Raw genomic sequence first — 27,383 nt, 5'->3', positions numbered from 1 at the left:
TTTACACCCCATCATAATGTATAATGAAAAATAAACTTTCTTAGTAAACAACACAAAGATCCCTCTACTTCTATTCAAGAAATATAAAAATACGGAAAGGATGTATGTATGATGAAAAAGAAAAAAGTCTGCAATCACCTTCTCTGTTGATTCCCATAGATAAGTTGAGAAGATCAATTGGCAGCAACATCGGGGAAACGGAAGAGGCTATAATAGAAGAAGGAGAAAATAATTTGCTGGCTTAACGTAGAGATTATAAAATAAGAAATGAAATATATATATATATATATATATATATATATATATATATATTCTATTGCCCTTTTCAAAAAAGAGAAAAAAAGAAATGAAGAAAAACAGAAAAGGGAGGCTTAAAAACCAAAGAAACCGTAAATGGTCCACAATCTCACCTAAAGAATAACATCAATTGGGGAAGAACATTCTTGCTTTAATAATGGTACGACTTGCCTTAATTTTCAAGCTATTTTAACTATTGGGAGATGATATTTTCACCCCACCTCTGCAGTCCGCATTCGCCCCACTTATTACTTGAACAGTGGCAACTTTAACGCTTTTTGACGTCAAATCACGTTAAAGGCCGGGCGAATGCGTACTGGCGGGGGTTGAAAATAACATCGCACTATTTCTTCGTTTTCTTTTTTCCTTTTTGACTGATTTGTTCTTTGAAGGTTCGGTTCTCATAAAGTTCTTCATAGATGACGAGTCTCGCCATGGCTCCGGTAAGACACAATTCTGATTTTCCTTCTTATCTGTTAGTCATCTGGCAATTCGTTTTTAATGGAATTTAATCAGGTTGTGAAGGAATGTATCAAAATTTTTTTTTCGTGGATTTTTTATTAAAGCATGCTTGGAACGATATTAGTTTGAATATGAGTGATTTAAGCTGTTGTGTATTGGGAGTGCGTGATTAGGGTTTGAATTCTATTATTTGTTAATGGCTTGCAAATTGATTAGGGTTTGAATTCTATTATTTGTGAATACCTTGCAAATTGATCAGGGGTTGAATTCTATTATTTGTGAATACGTTGCAAATTGATTAGGGTTTGAAACTTTGAATTCTATTATTTGTGAATGCATTGCAAATTGATTAGGGTTTGAATTCTATTATTTGTGAATGTATTGTATACTCTAAAAATGTAGGTTCAACATTCCCAGCTTGCTAATCTATAACTTCAATCTTATTTTTTTTCCAGTGAATAAACCAGCGACAACCTAAAATCGTGAGACATGGATTCGATCCTATTGCAGAATAGGACTGTAAATTGTTAGTTATTTGAAATTAATTAGAGATATTAACCCAGGGTAGACTTAAATTCTTGGAAAATAAGACATGGTTGACTCGACCATATCCTAACGTTCCACCTCAAGTTTTAATCAGTTATATAGCAATCCATTCCATTTTCTGTGTAGTAACGAGCTATATGTAACTTCCATGAAGAGAAGCACGGGAAAGAAATCACTCTTTTACATTTTCCACAAATCCTTTTCATCTTTTCGCGAGTCACAAGGTATAGCAGACTTTGAAAATTTTTAAAACCATGAAGGTACCTGACATTATGTTTTGGATTTGACTTTTAACCCATTTGATTCATGTATGACTTCTATCAAATAGGATTACAGTTCAATCTTTTGTTCTCTTTGAGATTGATGCAAATCATAAGCCGTGTATCATAACTAAGATTTTAACAATAATAGAATGAACCCTCACCTGATTTGTCTTATTCAAGAATACTCTCAGAGTTTATCAAATTAAGAACTATGAAACGATAATATATGTACTGTGATATCAAAAGAGACTGTAGAACATCCATATTGACCTGTAATTTATCTATTCAAGTCAAGCAGTTTAAGTGCATATTTAATTTATATAAATTTAACGAACCAGTTATAGATTTTTTGAAATTTATTGCTAGATACAGAGAATTATTACTCATTTCCTGATCCCAGGGATTCAGGATAAGATTTGGATGCCTTTTATTTGAGTATTTTTGTTATTTTATTGCTTGCTTAAGTTAAATTTTGACTAATCTTATTTGTGGTTATATCAGCTGGAGGAGGAAGATCCTGAAAGGAAAAAGAAGAAGGAAGAAAAGGTTTGCTAACTTGTTCATGTCTACCTTTTTTTGTTAAAGAAGCTTCTTATAATTAAAGCAAAACTCACAGTTGATCTGGTATATTTCACTTGTCATTTTTTTGTGCCTTGAGAATTTGAGTTATAATTAAAGCAAAAATCACAGTTGATCTGGTCTATTACACTTGTCATTTTCTTCGTGTCTTGAGAATTTGAGTGTAATATGTCAGTCCATATTTTGAACTATACTTCCAAAGCTTTTTTTTTGAATGGTAACTGATAACATTAGAAAAAAGATGAAGATGGTGAAAATACAAGGAGATATAAAAAGAAATCTAAAATTACAAAGAAGAAAACAAAAAGGAAGAATCAAGGTGGCATAAAATAAAAAGCTCTAAATCTTCCTTCTATATATATATATGGCTATGCTCGAAACATTCAGACAGTGTTTAAAAATGCAGATGTGGGTCAAAACACGGCCGATGAAAATCCTAGGCGACTCGGCACGACAGAGTCGAGTATTCGGTTGACGCGGCTGAGTACTCGGTTGACGCGGTCGTAATTCGGGAGTCAAAATGAGTGTTTATTGACTCTGTAAGGCTGAACGTGGAAGGCGCTGGCAAAACGCGGAACACGGCCAAGGTGAAAGGGAGTCGACTTGGGGGAGTCCATGATGATGTGGGGGAGTTTTAAAATTATGCTTTCAGGTGACAAAGTCCCATAGGTAATAAACTAATTTCACAAGATGTTGACCCAATTTGACTAACAAAAATATAAAATCTTTAGTTTTGACACCGCAAAAGAATATTTCGAACGTGATCTGAAGGTGCGTTTGGATGATCGGAGAATCCTCCACCAAGAACTATCACCTGCTAGAAGTTACTCATGGCTTGCTCTTAAATATGAATGTTCCAAAAAGATTTTGGATTGATGTAGGTCTCAGAGCGGCATATCTCATCAACAGGATGCCATGTTGTATATTCACTCCTCTTTGTCTTTTGTGTCCAGATCAGCCACCCTACCTCTTTTCTCCTCATGTGTTTGAGTGTGCGTGTTTTATTTACTTTTCAGATCCTAATAGATCAAAATTGGATCCCAAGGCAATTAGCGGCTATTACTTGGTTATTTTTCTATTCAGAAGGACTATCGATTTCTTGATCCTATGTCTAGAAAGACATGTTGCTATAAATATTACCTTCTTTAAGTTCCTTACATTTTTTTTCATCTCCCAGTCCCAGTTCTCTTCAGGCGTAGTTTTAAATACCTTCCGAAATCAATGTGAAACGACCGGAATGATTCTGTTTCCATCCCCACCGAAACACAAACTGAAACCGAAACGCATAGCGAAACTGAAACCATCAGTGTATTAATGGTATACTATATCAGTATATGTTGCATAATTATTAGACACGTGTGACATTTTAAATTCCTACAGAAATCGATGTGAAACGACTGAAATGTTTCTGTTTGCATCCCCACCGAAACACAAACTGAAACCGACCGAAATGTTTCTGTTTCCATCCCCACCGAAACACAAACTGAAACTGAAATGCATGGCAAAGCCGAAACCATTAGTGTATTAATGGTGTACTATATCAGTATATGTTGCATAATTATTAGACATCTGTGACAGCACGTCACCAGGTATTTGATGTTGTTAAACCATTGTGTTTTTTTGCTTATCTGATGATTTTTTAGTGTGTATTTGTGCTTATTCTCGCACTTCCTGAAGTTTTTTCTTAAATGCCCATCATTTGCATATGTTTCCATATGATTCCATTATTTCCATCGAAATTTCCATCCGAAATAAGTATTTTATGTTGTTAAACCACTGTGTTCTTTTTTTGCTTATGTGACGGTTTTTGAGTGTGTATTTGTGCTTATTCTGGCACTTCATGAAGTTTTTTTCTTAAATGTTCATCATTTGCATATGTTTCCATGATTTCACAGGATTTCCACCGAAATTTCCATTTGAAACCGACATGTTTCCATTTCCGTGATGACTGAAATGCATATCGAAATCGAAACCCGGAACCTTATCTTCAGAGGGAGAATAGTTTGGTACAGAGGTGCTTGTATAGTTCTATCCGTTTTTTTCCATGTTCCAATAGCTGAGCTTATTCCTTGTGCTAGGTCTAAAGGAGCTGAGCCAACTCCATTGAGTAATAAAAAGAGTTCCTTCTCATTTCACATTGTGAACACTGATGTGTGTGGTGCTTCCTCAACTCTTGCTATGCGTGGTTATCACTGTTTTATTTCATTTGTGGGTAAATACTCTTGGTATACTTGGCCATATTTGATGCACTTGCGTGATGAAGTTGCACCGATGATAAAATTATTTCACAAGATCCTGACCCATTTTGACTAACAAGTTAAAATCTTCAGGCCTAACAATGAGAAAGAATATTTCGAATGTGATCCCAAGGCGTATTTGGTTGGCTAGGGAATCCTCCACCAAGGTACATGTGCTTGCACATCTCAACAGAATGAGGTCGATGATAAAATTATTTCACAAGATCCTGACCCATTTTGACTAACAAGTTAAAATCTTCAGGCCTAACAATGAGAAAGAATATTTCGAATGTGATCCCAAGGCGTATTTGGTTGGCTAGGGAATCCTCCACCAAGGTACATGTGCTTGCACATCTCAACAGAATGAGGCCGCTGAGAGGAAGCACTGTCACCTGATAGAAGTTATCTTGGCTTGCTCTCGAGTATGGATGTTCCTAAAAGATTTTGGGTTGATGCAATTCTTAGAGAGACATATCTCAATATCTCATTAACAGGATTCTATTTCATATGCTTTGCTTGTAGACTCCGACTCATCTGTTGTTTTCAATTCATCAACCCATCCTTTTACCTCTTTTGTTTGGGTGTACATGTCTCATTCACTTTAGGTCCAAATATCAAAATTGGATTTCAAGGCAGTTTAGGGGGCGTGCCTTGGTTGTTTGTCTGTTTAGGGGTACGATGTCTTGATCCTATGTCTGTGAAGCGATGCCACTAAGGATATTACATTTTTTAGTGGTAACAATAAATATATTCACGCCACTCAAATATATATATGTGTGTGTGTGTGTGTGTGTGTGTGTGTGTGTGTGTATACATATATATGTATATGCATATATATATGTGTGTGTGTGTGTGTGTGTGTATACACACACACACACGTGAAACTGTCTAAACTCTAAAGAGCAAATGTCTCACTATAATCGATTCCGTAAGTCTACGTATACCCTTTGGTCACCAATCTCACTTTTTACCTGTCAACTGATCCATTTGCTTTATGCTTCATTGAAAATATCCATTTACAGCCAACTATCTCTTGTCATCATTTCCCATGTCTTATCTTTATCAACGAACTCATCTTTTCCCACATTGCCTCTTTCAGTTTGGTTTGGAGATTGCCTTTGCAACATTGTTATAAGGTTTCAGCTTTTGGTTTCGGTATGTGTTTCGATGGTAAAAAAAATTGAATATTTCAGTCTCGGATGAAAATGTCAGTGGAAATCCTGTAACATTACTAACACACATGAAAACATATGCAAATGATGGGCATTTAAGATGAAACTTCAAGAAATGCTAGAATAAACACACTTAAAAACCATCGCATAAGCAAGAAAAACCCCCATAATGATTTAAGAACATCGAATGCCTTGTGAGTCCACATGGCAGATATGCAATAATTACGTTGGAAACATGTCTAGGAATCTCTTGGGAAGCAAAATTGGCAACCAAACGAGGAATGGCATTTTGAAGGAATTTTAAAAGCCGACAGCTATCGAGCTAATGTGCAACCAAACACTGCCTTAGATCTATATTTCCAGTCTTATGATCATTTTCTTATTGATAACCCCCACGCAAGCCTTGATACCATTCTGAGCATTTCATATAAGATCTGGATAATTAGATACCTCAACCAGTTCAGATACAACCATATTGTAAATCCTAACATAACCAAACACTATGACCTGTTATCATCTAGGTTCAGATCCTGCAATTTTCGATTAAAAAAAAATTCCTTCCCACACTTTGTCCTACATCAGCTACTCATGGGGCAGGTGCGTGCGTGCGTTGGGGGGGAAGGGATTTGGTGGTTCGACCAAATGAAGTTATCACCAGAGAGCGGGAGGTCTTCCAAAAGATTCCTACCAACAAAGTCAATAAAACCAACCCATGTTGACTGAACTGGATGACATTGAAGTCACCTGTAACAAACCATGGGGCATCTCTCATGCTATGCACCAGGCCCAACTCCCTCCAAACCAAAGATCCTTCCTTTCAGTGTCATCGTTGTGCCAGTACTCGGCTGTGAAGCTCCATTTCCCTCTATTAGTCACCTGGGATAGCAAAACCTAGATAGAGAATACTTCAATCTATGCATCTTCCTTCACCATAATCATTTGATTCCATGCTACCAGCAACCAACTGTGAGACTCGATTGCGTCACGGTGCTCCCAATCATTCCCAGAGTTGCCACCAAGCTTCCGCAAAGTGGGCAGCGACATAGATTACAGCTTGGTTTCCTTCAGCACAAAGATCGAGAGGGTCTGGCCTGAGATGAGGTCTCTCATCTCCGTTTCCTTTTCCCGATCTCCCATGCCTCGGACATTCCAGCAAAGAACATTCATGTATTACCAATAGCTGGGTCCTCCACTCAGTTCTCCAATATGGACATTGTTCCTTCCCATTTTCTTGGAGAGCCTTCAGGTCTGTCATAGTTAATTCGCATATCCAATTCGCCATTTCTCTTTCCCTTCTGGTTGTCGTTTGATTTCTCTGCTTGGGGGGGACCATCCATCATCTGTTTTTCCTCTCTAAATTGGCAAAGAGCAAAGTGGTCTCTGTCCTCTTTTTCCTTTCCTGTGAACGAAATACCCATGAACTGACTTACTTATAGAACTGTAGATTCCGCCCATTGGGCTTTGGTGTCCTGAACTCAGAGTTCTTGACCATGGCAAGGGGACTGCAAACCAGAGATCAGGGAGATGTTGACTGTACGATATAAAACCCCCTTGCCTTATGGCGATAACTACCTGAAGATGCTGCTGTGGCCACAACTCCCACCCGTCACTCTCCAAACAGTTGACCAGTATTACTTTATTACTAATTCAAATTTTGAATATTGAGCTTCTAATACTCGCAATGGCGGGAGCCTCGTGCACTGGGCCGCCCTTTTTTGAGCTTCTAATACTGCTATTTGTAGTACAACAATGCTTTCATGTCAAGTACCTTGTCTTGTGTAACTTGTGTTTGTGTTACATATGTTGTTCATTTCTTTAGTTCACTTGTTTCTATATTTCTGGTTCTGGTAGTAGATAGGTTAATATAAAACAAACATATAAAAACATCCTAACAGATTCTCCCATAACATTTTAAATTTCATTAAAATGATCAAAACATAAATTCAAACAAAGTAAAAAAACATTAAAGTACCTAGGGATATGTTATGGAAGCAATACATATTGATCTCTGCCTTTTGCACCTGCGCCCCCCCCACCCCCACCCCCCAAAAAAAAAAAAAAACAACCACACTCACACACACACACAAATAAATAAATAAATTGTGAAACAACCAGTTACTCCACAAGCTTAAGCTGTTGGAGAAAGGCGGTATTTATCTTTTTTACTTTAACCCTCCCCTGCACGTGTGGCTCACTTGGCAAACACGTGGCACATGCGGTCCCACTTTGGGCCGACCATCGCATGTGGATTTTTGCTATCCGGGAGGTTTGAACTCGAGACCTTTGGCTCTGTACCATGTGAACTTACCAACTTCCCCATAAGCTTAAGCTGTTGGAGAAAGATATATAACGCCTTTCTCCAACAGCGTAAGCTTTTGGAGAAGTTGGTAAGTTAACATGGTATCAGAGCCAAAGGTCTCGAGTTCAAACCTCCCGGATAGCAAAAATCCACATGCGATGGTCGGCCCAAAGTGGGACCGCATCTGCCACGTGTTTGCCAAGTGAGCCACACGTGCGGGGGAGGGTTAAAGTAAAAAAGATAAATAACGCCTTTCTCCGACAGCTTAAGCTTTTGGAGAAGTTGGTAAGTTAACATAAATAAATAAAAAAATCATAGGCCTATACATATGTATTGGCTGATACACCTGTTACATATGTTTTGGTCAGCGGCCACTAGCCGATACGCTTGCCCATTTGGATATTAAGATACATGGAGGCATGTTTCACGTTCATTAATTCTTTTTCTTCTTATGTTTTTTGGGGATCAATTTGAACTGTTAGGGCTTAACTCTTGTCAGGTTTTGTTTGATATAGTGTTGGTTTAACTGAAGAGTAACAGTAATATCCCTTTCATGGTAGGCAAGGGAGAAAGAGCTAAAAAAGTTGAAGGCTGCACAAAAGGCTGAAGCAGCCAAAATTCAGGTAATGATAACATAACTGGTCTTTATGATACTGGTTGGTCTTTCTGTTGTAGTTTCATGAGATTTAAACTCTGCAACTTAGGTGCTACCTCTTCAATGCATAACTTGCAGCGTTTAAAGAATGAATAGAGTAATCATTTTTTTTAGTCCTTTTGTGGCGTTACAAAGGAAAGTGTTCCCGGCTCATCTGTATGTAATATTCTGCAGGCTCAAAAAGGATCTAATGCATCGAGGAAGAGCGAACGGAAGAACCCCAGGAGAGATTCTGAAGAAGAAAACCCTGAGGACTATGTTGACCCAGAAACTCCTCATGGCTGGAAGAAACAACTTTCTTGTCAAATGGCAAAGCAATATAGTCCAAGTGCCGTGGAGAAAGCGTAAGCATTGTGTTTTCCTTAGCATCTGTTTTACTGCTGAAGTGACCCATTCTTCTAACTTCTGTGTTGGTCATGTAGTTGGTATCCATGGTGGGAGAAATCAGGCTTTTTTGTAGCTGATGCTAACAGCTCTAAACCCCCATTTGTCATTGTAAGTGCCTTCCCGGATTTGGAATCGATTAACTGCATATTTTCGACGCCATTTTTTGTGAGAAGAAAGATGAGGCTCTTTCTTTGATTTATGTGGAATGCTACTTTGTACTCTTTTTTATGTGGAATTGTAAATTTCTTTTACCTAACAGAAAGAGAAATGATAACATGATATCTTGTTCTTGATTGCACTCATTTAATTTACCTGTAGGCTTTACTTCTATGCATCTTGAAGGTATATAATAAAACATCATACTTAACCATTTTTAGTCAGGTTTTAATCTTCAGAGTAAGTTCGCGATACTAATTTTTGAATATCAAAGGAATTTGGGAGGCATTAGTCAACATGTAATGGTTCAGAAACTTCTCTATAGTAAACGCGATGTTGTTATTGTTGATGTATGTAATGTTCCAAATTTTGTAACAACCTGTTAGGTTGTTACCAACTTAAACACTCTATAACTGTATATTTAAGAATTGGTAAAGTGTCTGTATCATGTCTGTTTATTTTTTTGAAAATTGACAAATATATTCATACTAGCAAAATTTACAATGGGGACTAGTAGTCCCACCAGATTTACATAGTATGAATTGCCCAGGAGCATTCTCCTTGGCTCAAAAGAAAAGCCCATTACCCCTCATACTATCCCTTACATTACCCAATAGCCTCCATTGTAAGTTGTAACGAATCCAACAAAAAATGCCATATTGTGGGGCCCACCAAGTCAAGATCGTGACCTGCCACGTCACACAGACTTCTCCACCACATTCCGAATTCGATTTTCAAAAGTCCCGCTCGAAGGCCAAGAGCTATTGTGCGTCCCTAACCGTGCACGATAGTCGACCACCTAATATCACCGTCGGATCTCCGGCGGCCTCCACCTCGTACCACCACCAAAGTCCGGCGGGTCATCCTCCAATCCTTTCAACGTCTCCTCCACAAAAATCAACTCCGCCGGGGGAGTCTCAGCCACCACCATCGTCATCAAGCTATAGCTGGCCATCCACGGCTCCAGGTCCAGCACCCCACGGCCTCCGGCAACCTCCACGGTTTTCCTCTGCTCCAGATCCAGCTTCACGGCCTCCATGGCTTCAGATCCGGCCTCCACGACTCCCAATCCAGCCTCCACGACCCTAGATCTAGTCATCGCGGAAGAGCCATGCTCCAGATCTGGCCTCAACAGTTCCTGAGTCGGCCTCCACTGGCCATCACATCCGTCCTCAAACCACCCACAATCTTGATTCCGAAGACCACATCCTCCTATGGTCAAACCCAGCAACCCCATTGCTAAGTCCGTCGATCCACAGCCTCCCAGATCCCCATGGCTTCCAGATCCGATAATCCATGGCCTCTACGGCCTCGCACCGCCTATAACTGGCCTTTCATGGCTCCAGGTCTAGCACCCGACAGCCTTTCATGGCCTCTGGCAAACTCGACGGTTTTCCCCGACCCTAGATCCAGCTTCACGGCCTCCATGGCTTCAAATCCGGCCTCCAGAGCTCCCAATCCAGCCTCCACATCTAGATCCTGCATCCATAGCCCTAGATCTAGCCACCACGGAAGAGCCATGCTCCAGATCTGACCTCCACGGTTCCCGATTCGGTCTCCGCGGCTCATTTTTTGCCAACAATGGGAGAGATGAGAAAAAAAGGGCGAGACTACAAAAAACAGCAATGGGGAGAGACAAGAGGGCGAGATCCCAAAAGAGAGAGGGAAACAGGAGAGAGAGAGAGAGAGAGAGAGAGAGAGAGAGAGAGAGAGAGAGAGAGAGAAGAGAGAGAGAGAGAGGTGGATGAGAGAGAGGGAGACGAGAGGGAGAAACCGCCTCCCTCCCTAGGCGGAAGCCGGAGTTTTTTTTTCGCCTTTTTTTTTTTGTTCTCCCTGAGCTCTGTATCATGTCTGTTTATACTTCAATATTTTGTGTACAAGCCATATTCATACTTGAATACTCTGTATACAACTATACAAGCCATACTATGACTATGCCATATCCTGTGATAGACTTAAAAACATATCAATTGGCCATACTTAAAACAAACCGTTACCAATTTAAACTTGTTATATATGTAAGAATTGGTAAAGTGGCCATTACTGTGTCTGTTTATACTTCATTACCATGTGCACAAGCCATATCCATGCTATGTCTATGCTATATCCTATGACAATTACTATCTGGACCTTTTCTTTTCCCATTCTGATTGATATATTTGTCTTATAATCTACAGTGCTTTAATGTGTTCCCAGGGCACCCCTTAAAATGAAGTGTATGTTAACTTCAACTCTAAGTACCAAACCCTCCTATCTACTCTCTGCCCAGGAATATTTTCTTCTGAAAGCTGAGGACCAGACAACCTTGCTCCCTACCTTCTCATGACAATCCTTGTAGCTCTCTAATACTTCCTCTAAACTTGACTAACACCTTTCAGACTAATTCGTAGAGCAACCCCAAACCTACTATCCCAACCTAAACCCTCTACTCCATATATTTGCAAAATTACTTTTCCCCAAAGCTCTTCTTCCCCAGCCTCCACAACTATTTTCCTAGATCCATACTTCTTTGATGTTTCTCATCCTTATTGCTCCCATTTCTTTTCAATTGACAAACCCCTTTCCACTAAATCAAATGATGTTTATGTTCAACACCTCTCCCCCCCAAAAGAAATCCCACTGAATCCTTTCCAATCTTTTTGTTACATTCCTGGGAATTTTATAAAGGGACATGTAGTAGATAGTAAGAATAGTAAGATTAGTACTGGATGTCGTAATATTTATGATGTGATTTCTACTGCAGGTTCTGCCACCTCCTAACGTGACTGGGGCCCTACATACAGGACACGGCCTTACTGCTGCCATACAGGTGGCTCTATTACTCCTTTTTTAAAGCACCCCCCCCCCCCCCCCCCCCCCCCCCCCCCCGCCCCCCCCCACACACACACACACTTTTTTTCTCAGGATTTACTTTCTTTGATTTTTGTCACATGCAGGATACAATTATCCGGTGGAGGAGGATGTCAGGTTACAATAGCTTGTGGGTTCCAGGAATGGACCATGCTGGCATAGCAACACAGGTTCTAGTTCTTCTTTAACAATTCAGTAACTGGATTGCAGTTTGGGTTTACTTTTACCAGGTTACCATAAATGCTTCTTGGCAGATGAGACATTTCAATTTCCATAGAAGAAAAACTTATGATAGATGTGAGTAGATCTGTGTATGTATCATCTATGAGGCTATGGTTTAGTAACAACTCTAAGCATAGTTCTAAAACTCCCCCGCGTCATCGTGGACTCTCCCGAGTCGGCTCCCTGTTCCCCTGGCCACGTTCCGCGTTTTGCCCTACAGAGTCAATAAAACTCCTTTGACTCTCTCGAGTTATGAACGCGAAAGCGTCAACCGAGTACTCAGCTGCATCAACCGAGTACTCCGCGTCGTGACAAGTCGACTAGGATTTTCTTCGACCACATTTTGGCGCGCATCCGAGTTTGGACGAGTTGCCAAGTTTGACTTGGAATATTCAAAACTTTAGTCTTGATCTGCTGAAGAGGGTTCTTTATTCAAGTACAATTGGTTGGTTTTGATATTGCCTATGATTGGTATTGTTTTCCCTTTATCTCACCTTCAGTAGGTTGAGACCCTGACAGCGTTGGACGATTGAATTAAATGAATAAACAAAATGTGAGCCTAGGTGGCTGCTCTCTCATGCAACAGCTGGTCCACGAAATGCCTTCCGCGATGGTCCCTAGAAAATCCCATATTCTATAGTTATTAAAGTAACTGTATGATCCAATCTAATAATTATCTTGCTAGGAATTCAATAGGAACCAAATTATGTCTAATTTACAAGGGGTTTTCTGTGAGGTAGAATTCTGACTTTTATGTAGGATTCATGTTTTAGTAAGACGCACAATGACACATTTCTTTTTTCCTCTTCTTTTGTATGTTAGAATTAGTTGGATTCTGTTGTTGACACATTCCTGAAGCTGACTTATATGTCTGAGATGCCAATCCTCAGGTTGTTGTCGAGAAGAAGATAATGCGTGAAAGAAAATTAACCCGGCATGATGTTGGTCGTGAGGGGTTTGTATCACAAGTGAGTTTAAACCTTCATCAGTTGGTTTTGGCTTTATTAAGGAATTTTTGCAAATGTTACTTATCCCATCAATCTTTAAATTCCTCAGCTTTTTTCTTAATAATGTGTTGAACAGGTTTGGAAATGGAAAGATGAATATGGAGGCACCATATTGAACCAGGAGCGCCGGCTTGGTGCATCTCTTGACTGGTCTCGCGAGGTTAGGATTGTCTTTTTGTATTGTAATGGTTGTTGATAGCATTACTAAGCTTTCAATTTAGGAAGTTATATGTTATTTAATGGAAGTACCATTCGTGGTTGTTTTGGAAAAAGCATCTAATGTTATTTTTGTTCCTTTTCCTTTCCTCTTACAGTGCTTCACAATGGATGATCAAAGATCAAAGGCTGTCACCGAGGCTTTTGTTAGGCTTTATAGAGAAGGTCTTATTTATAGGTCTGCGCTACGTGCAATTTTTCTTTTGATTATCTTGATAGTATTACTTGCATGTGTTAATTTTGTTTGCTTTACCAGTAACAATATCAGAATATAATCCATAAAAGTCGTTCCACTGTAGAATACTGATTTTGTCTCTTGACCTGATAAGGGAGAGCTTGTGTGGTCTAGCAGAAATATAATAACAAGTTTCAAACTTAAATTCAAACCTAAAATAAAACTAAAACATACATCAATGAAAGACAAGAAGGAAAATTGAATATGGTGTTGCCTCAAAGAGAAACATGCAAAGAGAAGGGTAGAACTCTTTGCATAAACTTTAATTTTCGTAATGAATCAAAAGCTCTCCAAAAGGAGGGTCTTACATCATATAAATAGACTTTTTTCACCTCTAAAACACTTCCATTCTGATTCACAAACATCCTAGACCTTTTTAACCCTGAAATAATACATGAAGATATAAAAATTGGAGGGTATTTTTGTGAATGGTATAATAAAATAGGATTTAATACTGTCCCACGGATCCTATGATAGGGATCCGAAATGTATCCATGGATCCTGCTAATCTGTCTGGATCCTATCTGTTTAAGTTCGGATTTGGATGTCCATCGGACCGTCTTGTTCCATTCACATCCATACATCTAAGAATATTTCTTTTTATTCTAACTCAACTCAACTCAACTCAACTAAGCCTTTGCCCCAAACTAGTTGGGGTCGGCTAATGAATCCTTTTGAAAATTTACATGAACTAGGTGAAAGGATCTCCCCGGCTCAACTTGACTATGTCTAATCCTGACACTAGTTGGGTTCGTCTACATGGATCATTCTCTTCCATTCTCTCCTATCCAAGGTCATGTCTCTGTTATGTTCCTAGCCATCAAGTCTTTCCTCATCGTTTCTACCGAAGTTGTTTTCGGTCTGCCCCTACCCAAATTGTTTTGTCGTTTTATCAAAACAATTTTGTTTTATTCTAAATTCTTTCTAATTATAAATCTCTCACAGATATCTTCAACATTTCCAACATATCGTGATTTTATGGGGACATTTTGATAAAACGACAAAATCCTGAAATAATCCTGATATTTTAAAAAATATAATGATATTTTCATTTTAATCAATTACTGCGATAATATCGCCATAATGTCACGACTTTTTTAAGATATTATTTTATTATTTTTAAATGATTTTATTTTTTATCCTTTTTTCCCGATATAAACCCGAAAAAATAAAAAAATTAATATATCCCGAGACTTTCCCTTGCTGGGAAATTCCCGAGAATGATATTTGTGACTTAGTTATAAACCAATCCTAATTCAACCCTCCCACTTCAATTTAAATTCCCTCAATTCAAATAGAATGGCTAGAAGCTTCAAAGTTCAAACAAGTCAATTTTCTCCCAAAACATGAACTTTCTACCCATAAAAATATTCTGAAAAGTCAAATAAAAGAGCAAAATTAGTGAAAATTTCTTTCTTCCATGGCCATCTTCCTTATCCAATTTCTGGTTTGAAGGACCTATGAATTTGTTTTGCATCACTGTGCATGTTATTTTTTATATGAAGCTCTTTTTTGAGACTCTCTTGGATATCAGAATCTGTCTCCACTGCTTTTTATAGAAGTATAGGCATAAAAATGCAAGCACTAAGTTGTTAACTAAAGCTTCCTGTCGATTTGTAATTTTGGCGCACTTAAATGGTGGATGCTTATTAGAAGTATGACATCAACAATTGTATAGGGGTGATTGAAGAGGACTCCCTAAATGTTATCCGTTGGCTCAAAGGATCCCACCCTCATCCTTGGAGATTTGATAGATATTTTGAAGAAATACTAGATTGGGTTGGAGCATCATCTAGAGATGGAATTTCTAAGGAAGATTTGGCGCTTTTTTATTCTCTTCCTCCTTGATATTTGTAATGTATTTTGTTTTTCTTGCTCTTTCTTTGTCTGTGAATCTCTGTCCTTCATTTATGGAATATAAATGGCTACCATTCAGAAAATAAAGCAATTGTATATAGTTCTTGTTATATGCTTTTCTCGCCGTCCTTTCATACATATGTCAACTTTTGTCAGGGTGGGCTCCAAGCATATGAAACTTCTTGTTTCAGTCCTAATATGCATGGTACAATGCTTTGTTATATCGTAAGCTAAGTCACAAGTATCTTCGATATTTTCAAAATATAGCGATTTAATTGCTATATTTTGATAAAACGACAAGATTCCGATATGATCCTGATAATTTAAAAAATATAGTGATATTTTCATTTATCGTGATAATATACCGATAATATCACTATATTTTAAAATATTTTTTAATTTTTCCTTAATTTATATGCTTGTTACATATTTTTAAATAATTTTATTTTATCGTCTTTTTCCCGATATAAACCCAAAAAATAATAAAATCAATATATCCCGAGATTTTCCCTTGCAGAGAGATTCCCGAGAATGATATTTGTGATATAGATCATAAGTGAGAACCTTCTACCAAATGACTACTCACTAGAGGCAAGATCCCTTTGAAATAACTTCTTACACCACAAAGATGCATGGGCTTTTTTTCTTGCCGTTGATTTCGGTTTGGTCTTTAACCTCGTACACGCCTGTTTAAAACGTTTTTAGGAGATGATACAAATCACCATGTGCTCCATTGGGGAGAAATTTTGGGCTGGATTAATCAATGTTACTAAGAGATTGAAAATGCCAGAGTTGGTTGTGCTGATGACATGGAAACATGTTTGAGACAAGGCATCGGATAAATTTTTCTGTATAACACCGCTTTTGTGCTGGCTAAATTTATTTTGTAACACCATTTACTATGTTATGCATATTATTATAGTAAATACATGTTATACCATGGCTATTATATTAGGGAAATGTTATCAGCACTACTGTATTTTGATGAGGGCACTCCTCACTTTATTAAAAAGTACGGTATGGCCCGCACCATAAGATGATCCAAACCGTCCATTAGATGGGCCACATCCTAACCCTTCGATCTATAGAGGGTTAGGATCAACCCAACATTCAGATCGTAGGGTTAGGATTAACCTATGGAAATGATTTTTGGGGCACAAGCTATTTAGGCTGTGGCCAATCTAATGGACGGTTTGGATCATCCTATGGTGTGGTCCATACCCTGCTTTTAAAAAAGTGAGGAGTGCCCTCATCAAAATACAGTAGTGCTGATAACATTTCCCTTATATTATTGCCCTCATTTAAATTGATGTATGCCTCAATTTAATGTACATGATATACTATCATGTGCATAAGATCACTAGATTTCAAACTTTAAACAAAAAACCCCTACCAGTAGATTTTGTATATATTTTATTCTATGATTTGTGGACACGGACACGAGTGTCGCATGTTGACACGGACACGAAGTGTCAGACACTACAAACCCTCCAAAATTTAGAAACGGGACACGACTAAAATAGAAAGCATATATAATCATAGTTTGTCGATATGGATTTGTGTGTCGAGTTTCGATGCGGATATGAGTTGTCTGACATGACAACATCTAAAAATCTAGCAATGGTGACACGTACTTACACAAAATTATTGATTGTTACACAAATACTTAGAAACGGGACACGACTAAAATAGAAAGCATATATAATCATAGTTTGTCGATATGGATTTGTGTGTCGAGTTTCGATGCGGATATGAGTTGTCTGACATGACAACATCTAAAAATCTAGCAATGGTGACACGTACATACACAAAATTATTTATTGTTACACAAATACGTGTCCGCGCGCCCAAATTAACTCTAACACTCCTAGCAATACATTTAAAAGTGTCCAACAGAGTGTCGACACATGTGGACACGCGTGTCGGACACGGGACACGGGAGGACACGTGTGTCAAGAATAAATTCAAAGTGTCTTGCAAAATCATAGATTTTATTCCTTTTACTGATTATTAGGTTTTGGTCCTTACAAATGTATACTGTCATGATATACAGTTTGGACATATCAGCAATTTTTACAGTGAATATTAACATGAATACTGCTTACTTTTTTTCTGAAGTCCTTTTCCCCTTCTTGTGACATGTTGTTAATGTTAGATCACCTATATTTTGTCCAATGAGAGTTCAGATCCAAAATCAAGATCAAGGCTTTTCTCAATCGATATACATTACGTGCTGTACATTTAGTTTTAACTCTTGCAAATCTTGTGAATTTCTTTGGAGGGTCGATGTGATAAAAACCAAGCAGTGATTTCTTTTATTGTTCCGCTTGTGGCACCTGGACATATTACGCCACCTGGCATAGTTGCTTAGAATACCTGATTTCTCATTTCACAAATATTTTCACTGCATTAAATGGGCTTTCTTTGTTGTTTAAGCAAGTGTCTTACAGTTCTCTCCAAGTGTTATTTTGAAAATTCTTGATAATTAACTGTTAGTTTTACAGGGATCATCGACTTGTGAACTGGGATTGCATCCTGCGGACGGCCATCTCTGACATTGAGGTATGCCATGTCTCTTAATATTGAATTTAGAAACCTATGAGTTGGCATGATGTTATTGAAATATGGTTTACCACATTCCTAATCCAGTGGTTTCGTTTTTCTAGGTAGACTATAAGGAGATCAAAGAACGGACACTGTTAAAGGTTCCCGGGTATGAAAATCCTGTGGAGTTTGGCGTCCTTACATCTTTTGCTTATCCTCTTGAGGGTGGTTTGGGTGAGATTGTTGTAGCCACAACTAGAGTAGAAACAATGCTTGGTGATACTGCTATTGCTGTCCATCCTGAAGACAAGAGATATAGTCATTTGCATGGAAAGTTTGCTGTCCACCCATTGAATGGAAGAAAACTCCCTATAATTTGTGACGCAAAACTTGTTGATCCTGAATTTGGGACTGGTGCTGTTAAGGTGAATTCATATGATTCTCATTAAATAAAATTTTCTATTTATTTTCTTTTCTTTTCTTTTGTTTATTTTCATTCAAATGCATGGCTAAACCTTACATGTCACACTTTTTGCCAGATTACTCCAGCTCATGATCCAAATGATTTTGATGTTGGAAAGCGTCATAATCTTGAATTTATCAATATATTTACTGATGATGGGAAGATAAATAGCAATGGTGGATCAGATTTTGAAGGGATGCTACGATTTAAAGCTCGTGTAGCAGTGGCTGAAGCATTACAGATTAAGGTATGGTCACTTGGTGGTGTATGGTATGGTAACACCATGGTTTTAAATTTCGACCGAAATCCGAAATTTTGGTCCTAAATTTCGGGTTTCGGTGGAGACCGAAACGAAATTGGCACATACCCGAAACTTGTATTAATTTCGCACGAAATTTCGGAATTTCGGTCGAAATGTCGTTATTTCCGAAATTTCGTGCGAAATTTTAGGGATTTCGACCATTTTTTTTTGTTTTTTAATTATTTTATAATTATCCCGAAATTTCTGCCGAAATTACCGAAATTTCGACCAAAATTTCAGGGATTTCAATAACTGATAAAATATTGTTTTTATTAATCACCGGATTTCGAGCGAAATTTCGAAATTTCGGTCGAAATTTTGATTTTTGTGGGGCCCGAAACCGGTAACGAAACCAAAATTTAAAACCTTGGGTAACACGTTAACTTTCATGCCACTTCTGATGACATCGGTGATACACCAAAACCAAAGAGCCCAGTGAGTTTGTAAAGTTAATATATACAAATATTAGGTCTAGTACATCTGGCATATACAAATATTAGGTCTAGTACATCTGGCATAATAGATTATTACTGATCTGCATTATACAGTGTTAAGTTAAGGCCTCATTGAGAGACTTGTGCTTCCTCTCGCAAGCCACGGAGGCTGGGGCAAGACTACTGAAATAGGAATGTAGAAAAACAGTCTAATGTATTGTGGCTATTGCCAAATGCCACTAGGGATGTGCTGTCCCAGTAACCCTCATACAAGGAGGAAATAAAAAAGCAGATCAAAAGAAGACCCCCCAATCCTTACCTACCTCGGTTTCATTAGAATCGACATCACCAATTGGCGATGCTTTAACAACTTCACACAAAGAGTTTCTAAAACACCACCCACTCCCTTTGGCCCGGGGTTTTTTGCAAGCTTCTGTCCAAGTTCAACTTGAAATCAAGTGGCGGAGAATGCCATGTAGTTGTGGGTTTTAAGGATGAAGAGAATTATCTTCCCTACTTCAGAGGTTGGACCATCTATCACAATAAGGACAGGATGCGTGCGGGCATTGGTTGTATGAGCTATCTGTCCATACAATTTATACGTTGGTTCCCCTATACTTGGAGGCCAACTATTGTGTTCTGTTTAGGTAGCAGACTTTGCCCCCTTCTTTGCGATTGTAAATCCTAAGTTTACTCGAATTAACATTTTTCTCCATCTTCAACCCCTATCACTCTTGAAACTATTTGCACCCCGAACCTACTCTTCTTCTATGGTTGGTGCTTTATTATCCCTGCTTAGATATGCTAAAGGAAACCGGTTTCCAATTCGATATTATTGACTGGAAAGCCTTTAACTTCTAATATTCCCTGCTGGCCACCTAATAATGTCTATCTTCACTGTAATGATGAAAGCAACCCATCTAGGAAAAGCCCCTACACTGAATGTTATAAGAGCGCCCCTCTGAACTTTATATAAGGGATGGGGCAATGAATCATAATAACATGCTCTAGACTCTCCTCATCGGCCTAGCCAAGTACGCACATACTTGTGAGGTGGAAATGTAGTCTAATATGAATTTTTCAGATTACATTTTCTCGATCCACCCGATCATATTACGTTCTTTGCTTTTTTGTATAAAGTAATCTCCTTTTCGCTTCTTGAAATATTTAAAAGTTCTGTTGATAAAATGCTTTTGTATTTAGGGACTTTATAGAGGTTCTCAAAACAATGAGATGCGCCTTGGGATTTGTTCAAGAAGCAATGATGTTATTGAACCAATGATAAGGCCACAATGGTTTGTTAACTGCAATGACATGGCAAAGCAAGCTCTTGATGCTGTCATGGATGATAATAATAAGAAAATTGAGATCATCCCGAAACAATACATGGCTGAATGGAAGAGGTTATCCCACATGTGCTCTTAGATTGACTTATAAGTGTTTCAAAATTTACTCTTATCATTGCTGATTAATAAAGGTTAAATGGTTACTTACATATGATTTTTTTAATATTACAGATGGCTGGAGAATATTCGTGATTGGTGCATCTCAAGGCAACTTTGGTGGGGGCACCGCATTCCAGCATGGTACGTGACATTGGAGGACGACCAGCTTAAGGAATTTGGTGTATACGATGACCACTGGGTGGTTGGAAGAAATGAGGAAGAAGCTCTTTCGGAGGCAAATAATATTTTCCTCTCAAATAAATTTCAGATTGCTCAAGATCCTGATGTATTAGACACATGGTTTTCTGCTGGCCTCTTCCCTTTATCTGTGCTTGGCTGGCCAGATGTTACAGTAGATTTTAAGGCATTTTATCCAACATCGGTTCTTGAAACTGGGCATGACATTCTCTTTTTTTGGGTTGCTCGGATGGTAATGCTGGGAATGAAACTGGGTGGTGATGTACCCTTTAGGAAGGTAATGAATTGGTAATTCACTTTGGATTATCTCCAGGTTAGTAACGTGCACAACACACACACACACACACACACACACACTCTTAAGAAAGTTAATTATTCCAAGCAATATTGATAATTCACTTTGGATTATGTCCAGGTTTACTTGCACCCTGTGATTCGTGATGCACATGGCCGTAAAATGTCAAAGTCATTGGGCAATGTTATTGATCCACTGGAAGTGATAAATGGTACATCCTTGGAAGGACTCCACAAAAGGCTGGAGGAAGGCAATTTGGATCCAAATGAGATACTTGTTGCAAAAGAAGGACAGAAGAAAGACTTTCCAAATGGAATTCAAGAATGTGGTGCAGATGCTCTCCGGTTTGCCCTTGTCTCATACACAGCTCAGGTTATCTTCTGTGTATTAATCTATTTCTTGGATTTGGGTTTTTTACCCCTGAATCAACTAAAGTCTCCTCTTTCTTGCAGTCAGATAAAATAAACCTGGACATTCAAAGGGTTGTTGGATACCGGCAATGGTGCAATAAACTGTGGAATGCCATACGCTTTGCCATGAGCAAACTGGGAGACGATTATGCCCCTCCCTCAAAACTGGTTTTTGAATCAATGCCATTCAGCTGCAAGTGGATACTGTCAGTTTTGAACAAAGCCATATACAAAACCGTGTCATCCCTTGAAGCATATGAATTCTCAGATGCATCTACCGCAGTATATATGTGGTGGCAATTCCAATTATGTGATGTATTTATTGAAGTAATTAAGCCCTATTTTTCTGCTGACCCAAGGTTTGAGTCTCCTAGGAGAGCCGCCAGAGATACTCTATGGGTTTGTCTTGACAATGGGTTGCGCTTGCTCCATCCATTCATGCCGTTTGTTACAGAAGAACTTTGGCAGCGGCTTCCTCAAGCAACAGGGAGCTACAGCCGGAAAGAAACAATAATGATATCTGATTACCCATCGGTTGTAGAGGTTAGAAAGATTTATATTATTTCTAAGTTTCTGACTAAATTGTAATTGAATTTCCTGTTATTGTTTTTGTTCAGGAATGGATGGACGAAAGGGTAGAGTATGAGATGGATATCATCGAGTCTGCAGTGAAATCAATTAGATCACTCCGCCCTTTGTTACCTCCGAATGAAAGGAATGACAAGTATGTATCTGAAGTTTTTATGTGCTTAAAGTAAGGCATTTCGTTTTGTACTCTTTGAGACCATTGTGGTTTAAATCTTGATATTTCTTTGCCACTTAAAAGAAATCGCCTTCCTTTTTTCTCTTTAGACGACCAGCATTTGTGCTTTGCCGGAAAGAAGAAGTAGCTGACATCATTAGAAGCCAAGAATTGGAGATTTTAACTCTTGCCTCCTTATCATCCTTAAAGGTAGGCTCATATTGGCATATAGGCACCTCTTAATATTGAATTGCTTTATTAGTTTTTCATATGGGCAATTTAAATTGTCTTATGTCTATAAGCTTCTGACCCCATTGCTTTTGATTAATACATTAATTATACTCATCATGGAGTCATTAACTATGCAATTTGTTGTCACAACTTCACAGTGTAGTTTGATGTGTGAGGAATATATGGTGTGTGCATGTATTTTTCCAAGGAAAATATTGGCGGCAATGCTAAAAGTTGGGTCTACCACTTTAGTGATCCAAAGCATTCGTCTTCTGGGCCCTATGCATCTGACTATTCTAACACTTCAATTTGTGGAGATTTTTTATACTTTGTTTTCCTTCAACTCTGTGAACCGTTTGTTTTACAGCCTATATTATTATTGGTTCTGGTCATCCAATGGATAATATTTTTCGAGCATGGCATATCCACCATCGGGATCAACTAACAAATGTTTTTTATAACTGAAAAAGTGGTGCTCACCTGTACTGTTACCCAATGTTTAGAACTCTTACAAGAACTTGGCCTAGGTAAAAAGGAGTTGATTTGGGCAATTTAATGTTGTTGTGGTCAATTTTTCATTATATTGGGCGAGTCAAAGGACCTTTTGAATGACTGGGTAGTGCGAATGTCAGACTTGGTAAAAAACTCAGCAAAGGTAAACCCTTGTCGACTCAGGATGGTCAATGATTGGCTAGGGGAGTTTTTAAACGGTGCTTTTACATGCTTTTTAGACAATCAGGCCAGACTCCACATAATTTCTCTAGATTGGAATCTTTCCAGCTGAATTTATATCAGCTCTGCAGTTTTCACTTGTTATTTAATGTGATGTCAACGTGAGGAAAGAGAGGAGTAAGTTGCAAAGAGGGAGATTTAGAGCCTCCTTGGATGCCACTGAAATTGGTCCTTATTTGCGTATAAGGTTATTTTTATTTAATCTTATTTGTGAATGGGCCATTAAGGCTTCTTGAAGCCATTGACTATATCAGATCTGAAACTATTATAATCATTAATTTTGCAAATATCTTTAGTTAACTTCAATGCCTTTTACGTATAAGATTATTGGCAAATAATTTTTAGAGGCATCCTAAGAGGCCCTTACCGTATCTATATTAGAATGTAGGCTAATCCCTTTTTGAAGAGAGGTGAAACCTGCATAATTGATTTGCTTCCATGCGTTTAAATTTGTTGAAACAAATTTTGACACCAAAGGGATTTGAACTTTTGCAGGTCCTAATTGAAAACGATGCGGCTCCAACCGAGTGTGCTGTTTGCATTGTAAATGAACACCTTTCCGTTTATCTGCAACTGCAGGGAACACTCAATGCAGATGCTGAACGTGAAAAGCTCAGGAAAAAGAAAGAAGAAATACAAAAGTGAGTTCCTACACACGCAAATAAAATGAACATGGTATTTGTCTGCATCCAAACTTTTTTTGCTTTTTTGAGATGTATGGTGTTTTGGAATGGTAAAAATAAATTTGATTGGTAATGAAATAATGAAAATTAAGTGTTGAATAAGGTTTAGAAACTTGGCACTTCACTCAGACTCAATGAAAGCTCAATGCAACTGGAGACTTGCACGATTACTCGGTTTCTTTGGGCATAAAGGCTAATGTTGTACTTTTGTTTTCAAGATTCTGAGTACTCGAATGGATTGTGTTTTGAAACTACCAAGTAATGACTTCACCTTGACTGTATTCTTGTTTGAGTTGTGTCAGCTTGGTATATTTCTCAAGTATTTGATCAAGTTTATAAAGCTTGATTTTAGGTAGTAAAGGGTTCCTTTTGCAAAAGTGATAGTGCATATTATTCTTTGTTTATTTTGGTGCCTACACAAGCACTGAGTTCATGTGTTGCCTAAAGAAATAATCATTACATGGAAGCACAAAAGCACATCTCTCTCACAAAAGCACGGACTATAAATAAACTGCAACTGTTAGTCATCTTTTTTTGTTTTCGTAAAATCTTTTTCAAGTTGCCTGCTTTTAATATGCACTACCTTGTCATTTCACATGGAAAATAATCTATTTTGTGATAATTAGATTATTAATAAATTGACAAAAAGTAATAATCTCTACTTGAAAAATCTCTTGGAAATTTGCTTGTTATATGATTGAAATATATGCATTGTACGGTGGGTAGCACGTGTTTACAGTAGTAACTACTGTTGGCTAGAATCATATCAGCTTAAATTTTATTTGACAAAAACTGTAAATGGACCGTGAGATCTGCTTAAAAAATGGGAAGCCACATAGGTCTTCGTGATTATTAATGACTATGCAAAGGAACCTTAGGGCAAGGTAAAAAAAGAGGGCAGTGGGAGGCTCTGTAATGCTGGGGAAAATTGGCTTGTTGGTACAGCAATGGGAGATGAAAGAGGTGAAAAAGTATGTTATCCACCATATTCGGGAAGGAGGGGGCTCAACAGGGGGAACTGTTATGTTTGGGGACTAGGACGTGGTAATCAAGGAGATGTGGTGCAGGAAATTTTCTTTTTTATTTGTGTTTACTTCCCAGAAAGCTGATTACTGTTATGTGTTTTCAATGGTTACTGGGCCGCACCCTAATTTTTATAATAAGCCATGTTTGACCTTGTGTAAGAAGGCTTTGGGATCATTTTTGGGTTTTAGGCATTGCTTTCAATATGAGTTGGTTTTGACTATGAAAAGGAGGTGGGTCATGAGCATGGCTAGATTCTCGACTTCATTAATATGAGTGAACTGGTGGGTCATGTATGCATTGACAAAGAATAAGCAGAATCTAGAAAAGAAGAGGGTGGATTGATTCCCTTATTTATAAGCGTTGGGAGTTGTGGTTGTTAGGAGGACTTCTGTTTTGAGACCTCTGTTGAGTCATGCTCCAATCTTGCTTTGATTGAATGATATAGCTTTGGCCATTGCTTGATTCACTCCATAGAACTTATGCTTGGAAGTAATTTAAGGGTGTGATCAAATATTGGTAAATATTGAGATGGATGGTTGGGAAGGATTTGTGTTCAAAAGGAGATTGAAAGAGCTCAAGAAAAGAATTAAGGGCAGTTGTATTCTTTTGGTTTCGTTGCTCTCAAGAATTCTCTATTGGGTGAGTCAAGTTATCTGACAAGGTGGAGCGAGTTAGTAGATTGGAGCTTGGACAAGCAAAGATGACAAAGTGTTCTCCCAATTCCCAAGAAAGACTGTCGACTGTAGACATAGCTAGCTCGAAAGAGGTAAGTTGGTGTCAAAATTCAAAGGCTGTGTGTCTCAAAGAAGGGACAAGGAAATGTTGTTCTTAGAATGGAAAATTCTCGGGGAAGAACCAATTACATCAAATGCTTAATGCTGAATGTGCGCCTTGTTGAAGGTAAGTGGAGGTTGCAAGAAGCATTTTCGAGGTATTACAAGAGCATTTATAACCTAGACATATGGAATGGAAGCTATTCCTAGATGGTTTGGAGTTCCTTTTGTTGTTTCTTGTTATAATGAGGTGGCTGTAGAGACTAGAGAGGCATTTGTTGAAGTGGGATTGAGATGAGCATATTTTTCAATGGATAAAGATGAAGCACTAGGTCTGGACTTTGGACTGTTTTACCATGGTGTTCAGTTAAGAAAATTTGTACTGCATCTCACTTGGCCTATTGAGAGTTATGAAAGGGCTCTTTGAGAAAGCCTTATCAAATTAGATTTACCTCCATCCTGATCCCTAGGAAGGTGTAATGAAATCTTGGCTTATTGAGAGTTATGAAAGAGTTCTTTGAGAAAATCTTATCTGGCATGTTGTTCAAACAAACCTTTTTTTTTCCCATTCTATCATCATTGTATCTTATGTTTAACCAGCATCTAATGATCTCATTGCTATAGTACAAAACTATATTTTTTTCGCTGACAGATTTTACCCCAATTGCTCTCACAGGCAACAGGAAAACTTAAGGCAGAAGATGAACTCTTCTGGGTACAAGGAGAAAGTTCCGATACAGATCCAAGAAGACAATATTTCCAAGCTAAATAAGCTTCTTCAAGAGCTTGAGATCGTCGAGGAAGCAGACAGGAATTTAGATCGTGTGACTGCTTCTAGTAGTTGAAGATAACGATGAAACTGCAGCATCCCCCACAAGGATGATGGTAGCAACACTAAGAAAAAAAAAATCAACTTTCGTTCAATATTTGGCTTCAGCTAGTCTGCAAGGGCTGTCCCAAACCACATGCGATTGGAAAATTTATATGAATTTTGTTTCTAAATTATTATTTTTGTTTCTCTAAATAATTTAACATTTGTTTTATACAGGTTCACATGTTTTTAGAAATTTTACCTCAAATCTGAGGTGAAATTGCACTTGGAATTTTAGTTTGTTTATGGACCGACTGAATTATGAATCACTTAGATATTGTGCCCAAAATAGCGGAAATTTTATGGTTTCTGCCTTCTTTTTCTAAAATTTCTTACAGAAAACATCACCACTTCACTCGATTAGTTTCTAGAAGATTTTGGAAATAGATAATTGTCATTAATCTCTTTCTTCTATTATTTTTCCTCTAGTCCCTGTTTGAATTTTCTTGAAAATTTTGGAAAGGATTATTTTTTTGGAATCTCATGCTTTTCCATTGTTTGATTACACACGAAAAAAATAATTGCTGAAGAAATGTTTTTCCTGCAATCCAAATAGGGAAAATGATATTTACTTCCATGATGGTTTAATCAAGGGATTTCAACATTACATCCTGTTAAGGGGTTTTTACTTTTTACACCCAATTTTTAGATCAAGAATCTGGGCCATTTAGTTTTGCAGGATGCGCCATATATCTTGCAAGAAACACAGACTAACTCAACTTTTGCCACTTGCAACCTCAAGCTTTCTTTGTCATACTTGAAGAGAAGCACTGAGGAGGCTCTCAGTCTCAGCCT

General features: G+C 38.1%; 1 protein-coding gene across 4 annotated transcripts; it reads left to right on the top strand.

Annotated features, from left to right (window-relative positions):
- The first annotated feature begins 387 nt into the window (after nucleotides 1-387).
- LOC143860072 (valine--tRNA ligase, mitochondrial 1-like) lies at nucleotides 388-26,898 on the top strand. Of its 4 annotated transcripts, XM_077370586.1 has the most exons (22): nucleotides 388-457; nucleotides 690-740; nucleotides 2,070-2,114; nucleotides 8,416-8,478; nucleotides 8,685-8,854; nucleotides 8,933-9,005; nucleotides 11,797-11,862; nucleotides 11,990-12,073; nucleotides 13,016-13,093; nucleotides 13,209-13,292; nucleotides 13,447-13,526; nucleotides 17,945-18,002; nucleotides 18,107-18,409; nucleotides 18,524-18,694; nucleotides 20,386-20,585; nucleotides 20,700-21,102; nucleotides 21,241-21,492; nucleotides 21,573-22,073; nucleotides 22,148-22,254; nucleotides 22,383-22,482; nucleotides 23,731-23,876; nucleotides 26,394-26,898. In XM_077370586.1, exons 2-22 carry the CDS (start codon nucleotides 717-719, stop codon nucleotides 26,560-26,562), a joined length of 3,177 nt encoding a protein of 1,058 aa, XP_077226701.1. In that variant the 5' UTR covers nucleotides 388-457; nucleotides 690-716; the 3' UTR covers nucleotides 26,563-26,898. The 4 variants fall into 4 exon arrangements, with proteins under 4 accessions (XP_077226701.1, XP_077226700.1, XP_077226703.1 ...); XM_077370585.1 differs by lacking the exon at nucleotides 388-457 and having other exon boundaries at nucleotides 546-740; XM_077370588.1 differs by lacking the exons at nucleotides 388-457; nucleotides 690-740 and adding an exon at nucleotides 747-813.
- The last annotated feature ends 485 nt before the right edge of the window (nucleotides 26,899-27,383 follow it).

The sequence above is a fragment of the Tasmannia lanceolata genome, unplaced genomic scaffold (assembly GCF_043159265.1).
Source record: "Tasmannia lanceolata isolate RefF3 unplaced genomic scaffold, GAP_Taslan_0.1 ptg000037l, whole genome shotgun sequence".
Classification (NCBI taxonomy): Eukaryota; Viridiplantae; Streptophyta; class Magnoliopsida; order Canellales; family Winteraceae; genus Tasmannia; species Tasmannia lanceolata.
The sequence above is the reverse complement of the archived record's forward strand: the minus strand, read 5'-3'. Positions and strand labels throughout refer to the sequence as shown.

Excerpts from the sequence above, each read along its gene's own strand:
- LOC143860072 (XM_077370586.1), top strand. The coding sequence starts at position 717 with ATGACGAGTCTCGCCATGGCTCCG. Across the intron at positions 13,094-13,208 it reads GTGAGGGGTTTGTATCACAA|GTTTGGAAATGGAAAGATGA; the intron begins GTGAGTTTAAAC and ends TGTGTTGAACAG. Across the intron at positions 23,877-26,393 it reads AAGAAAGAAGAAATACAAAA|GCAACAGGAAAACTTAAGGC; the intron begins GTGAGTTCCTAC and ends TTGCTCTCACAG.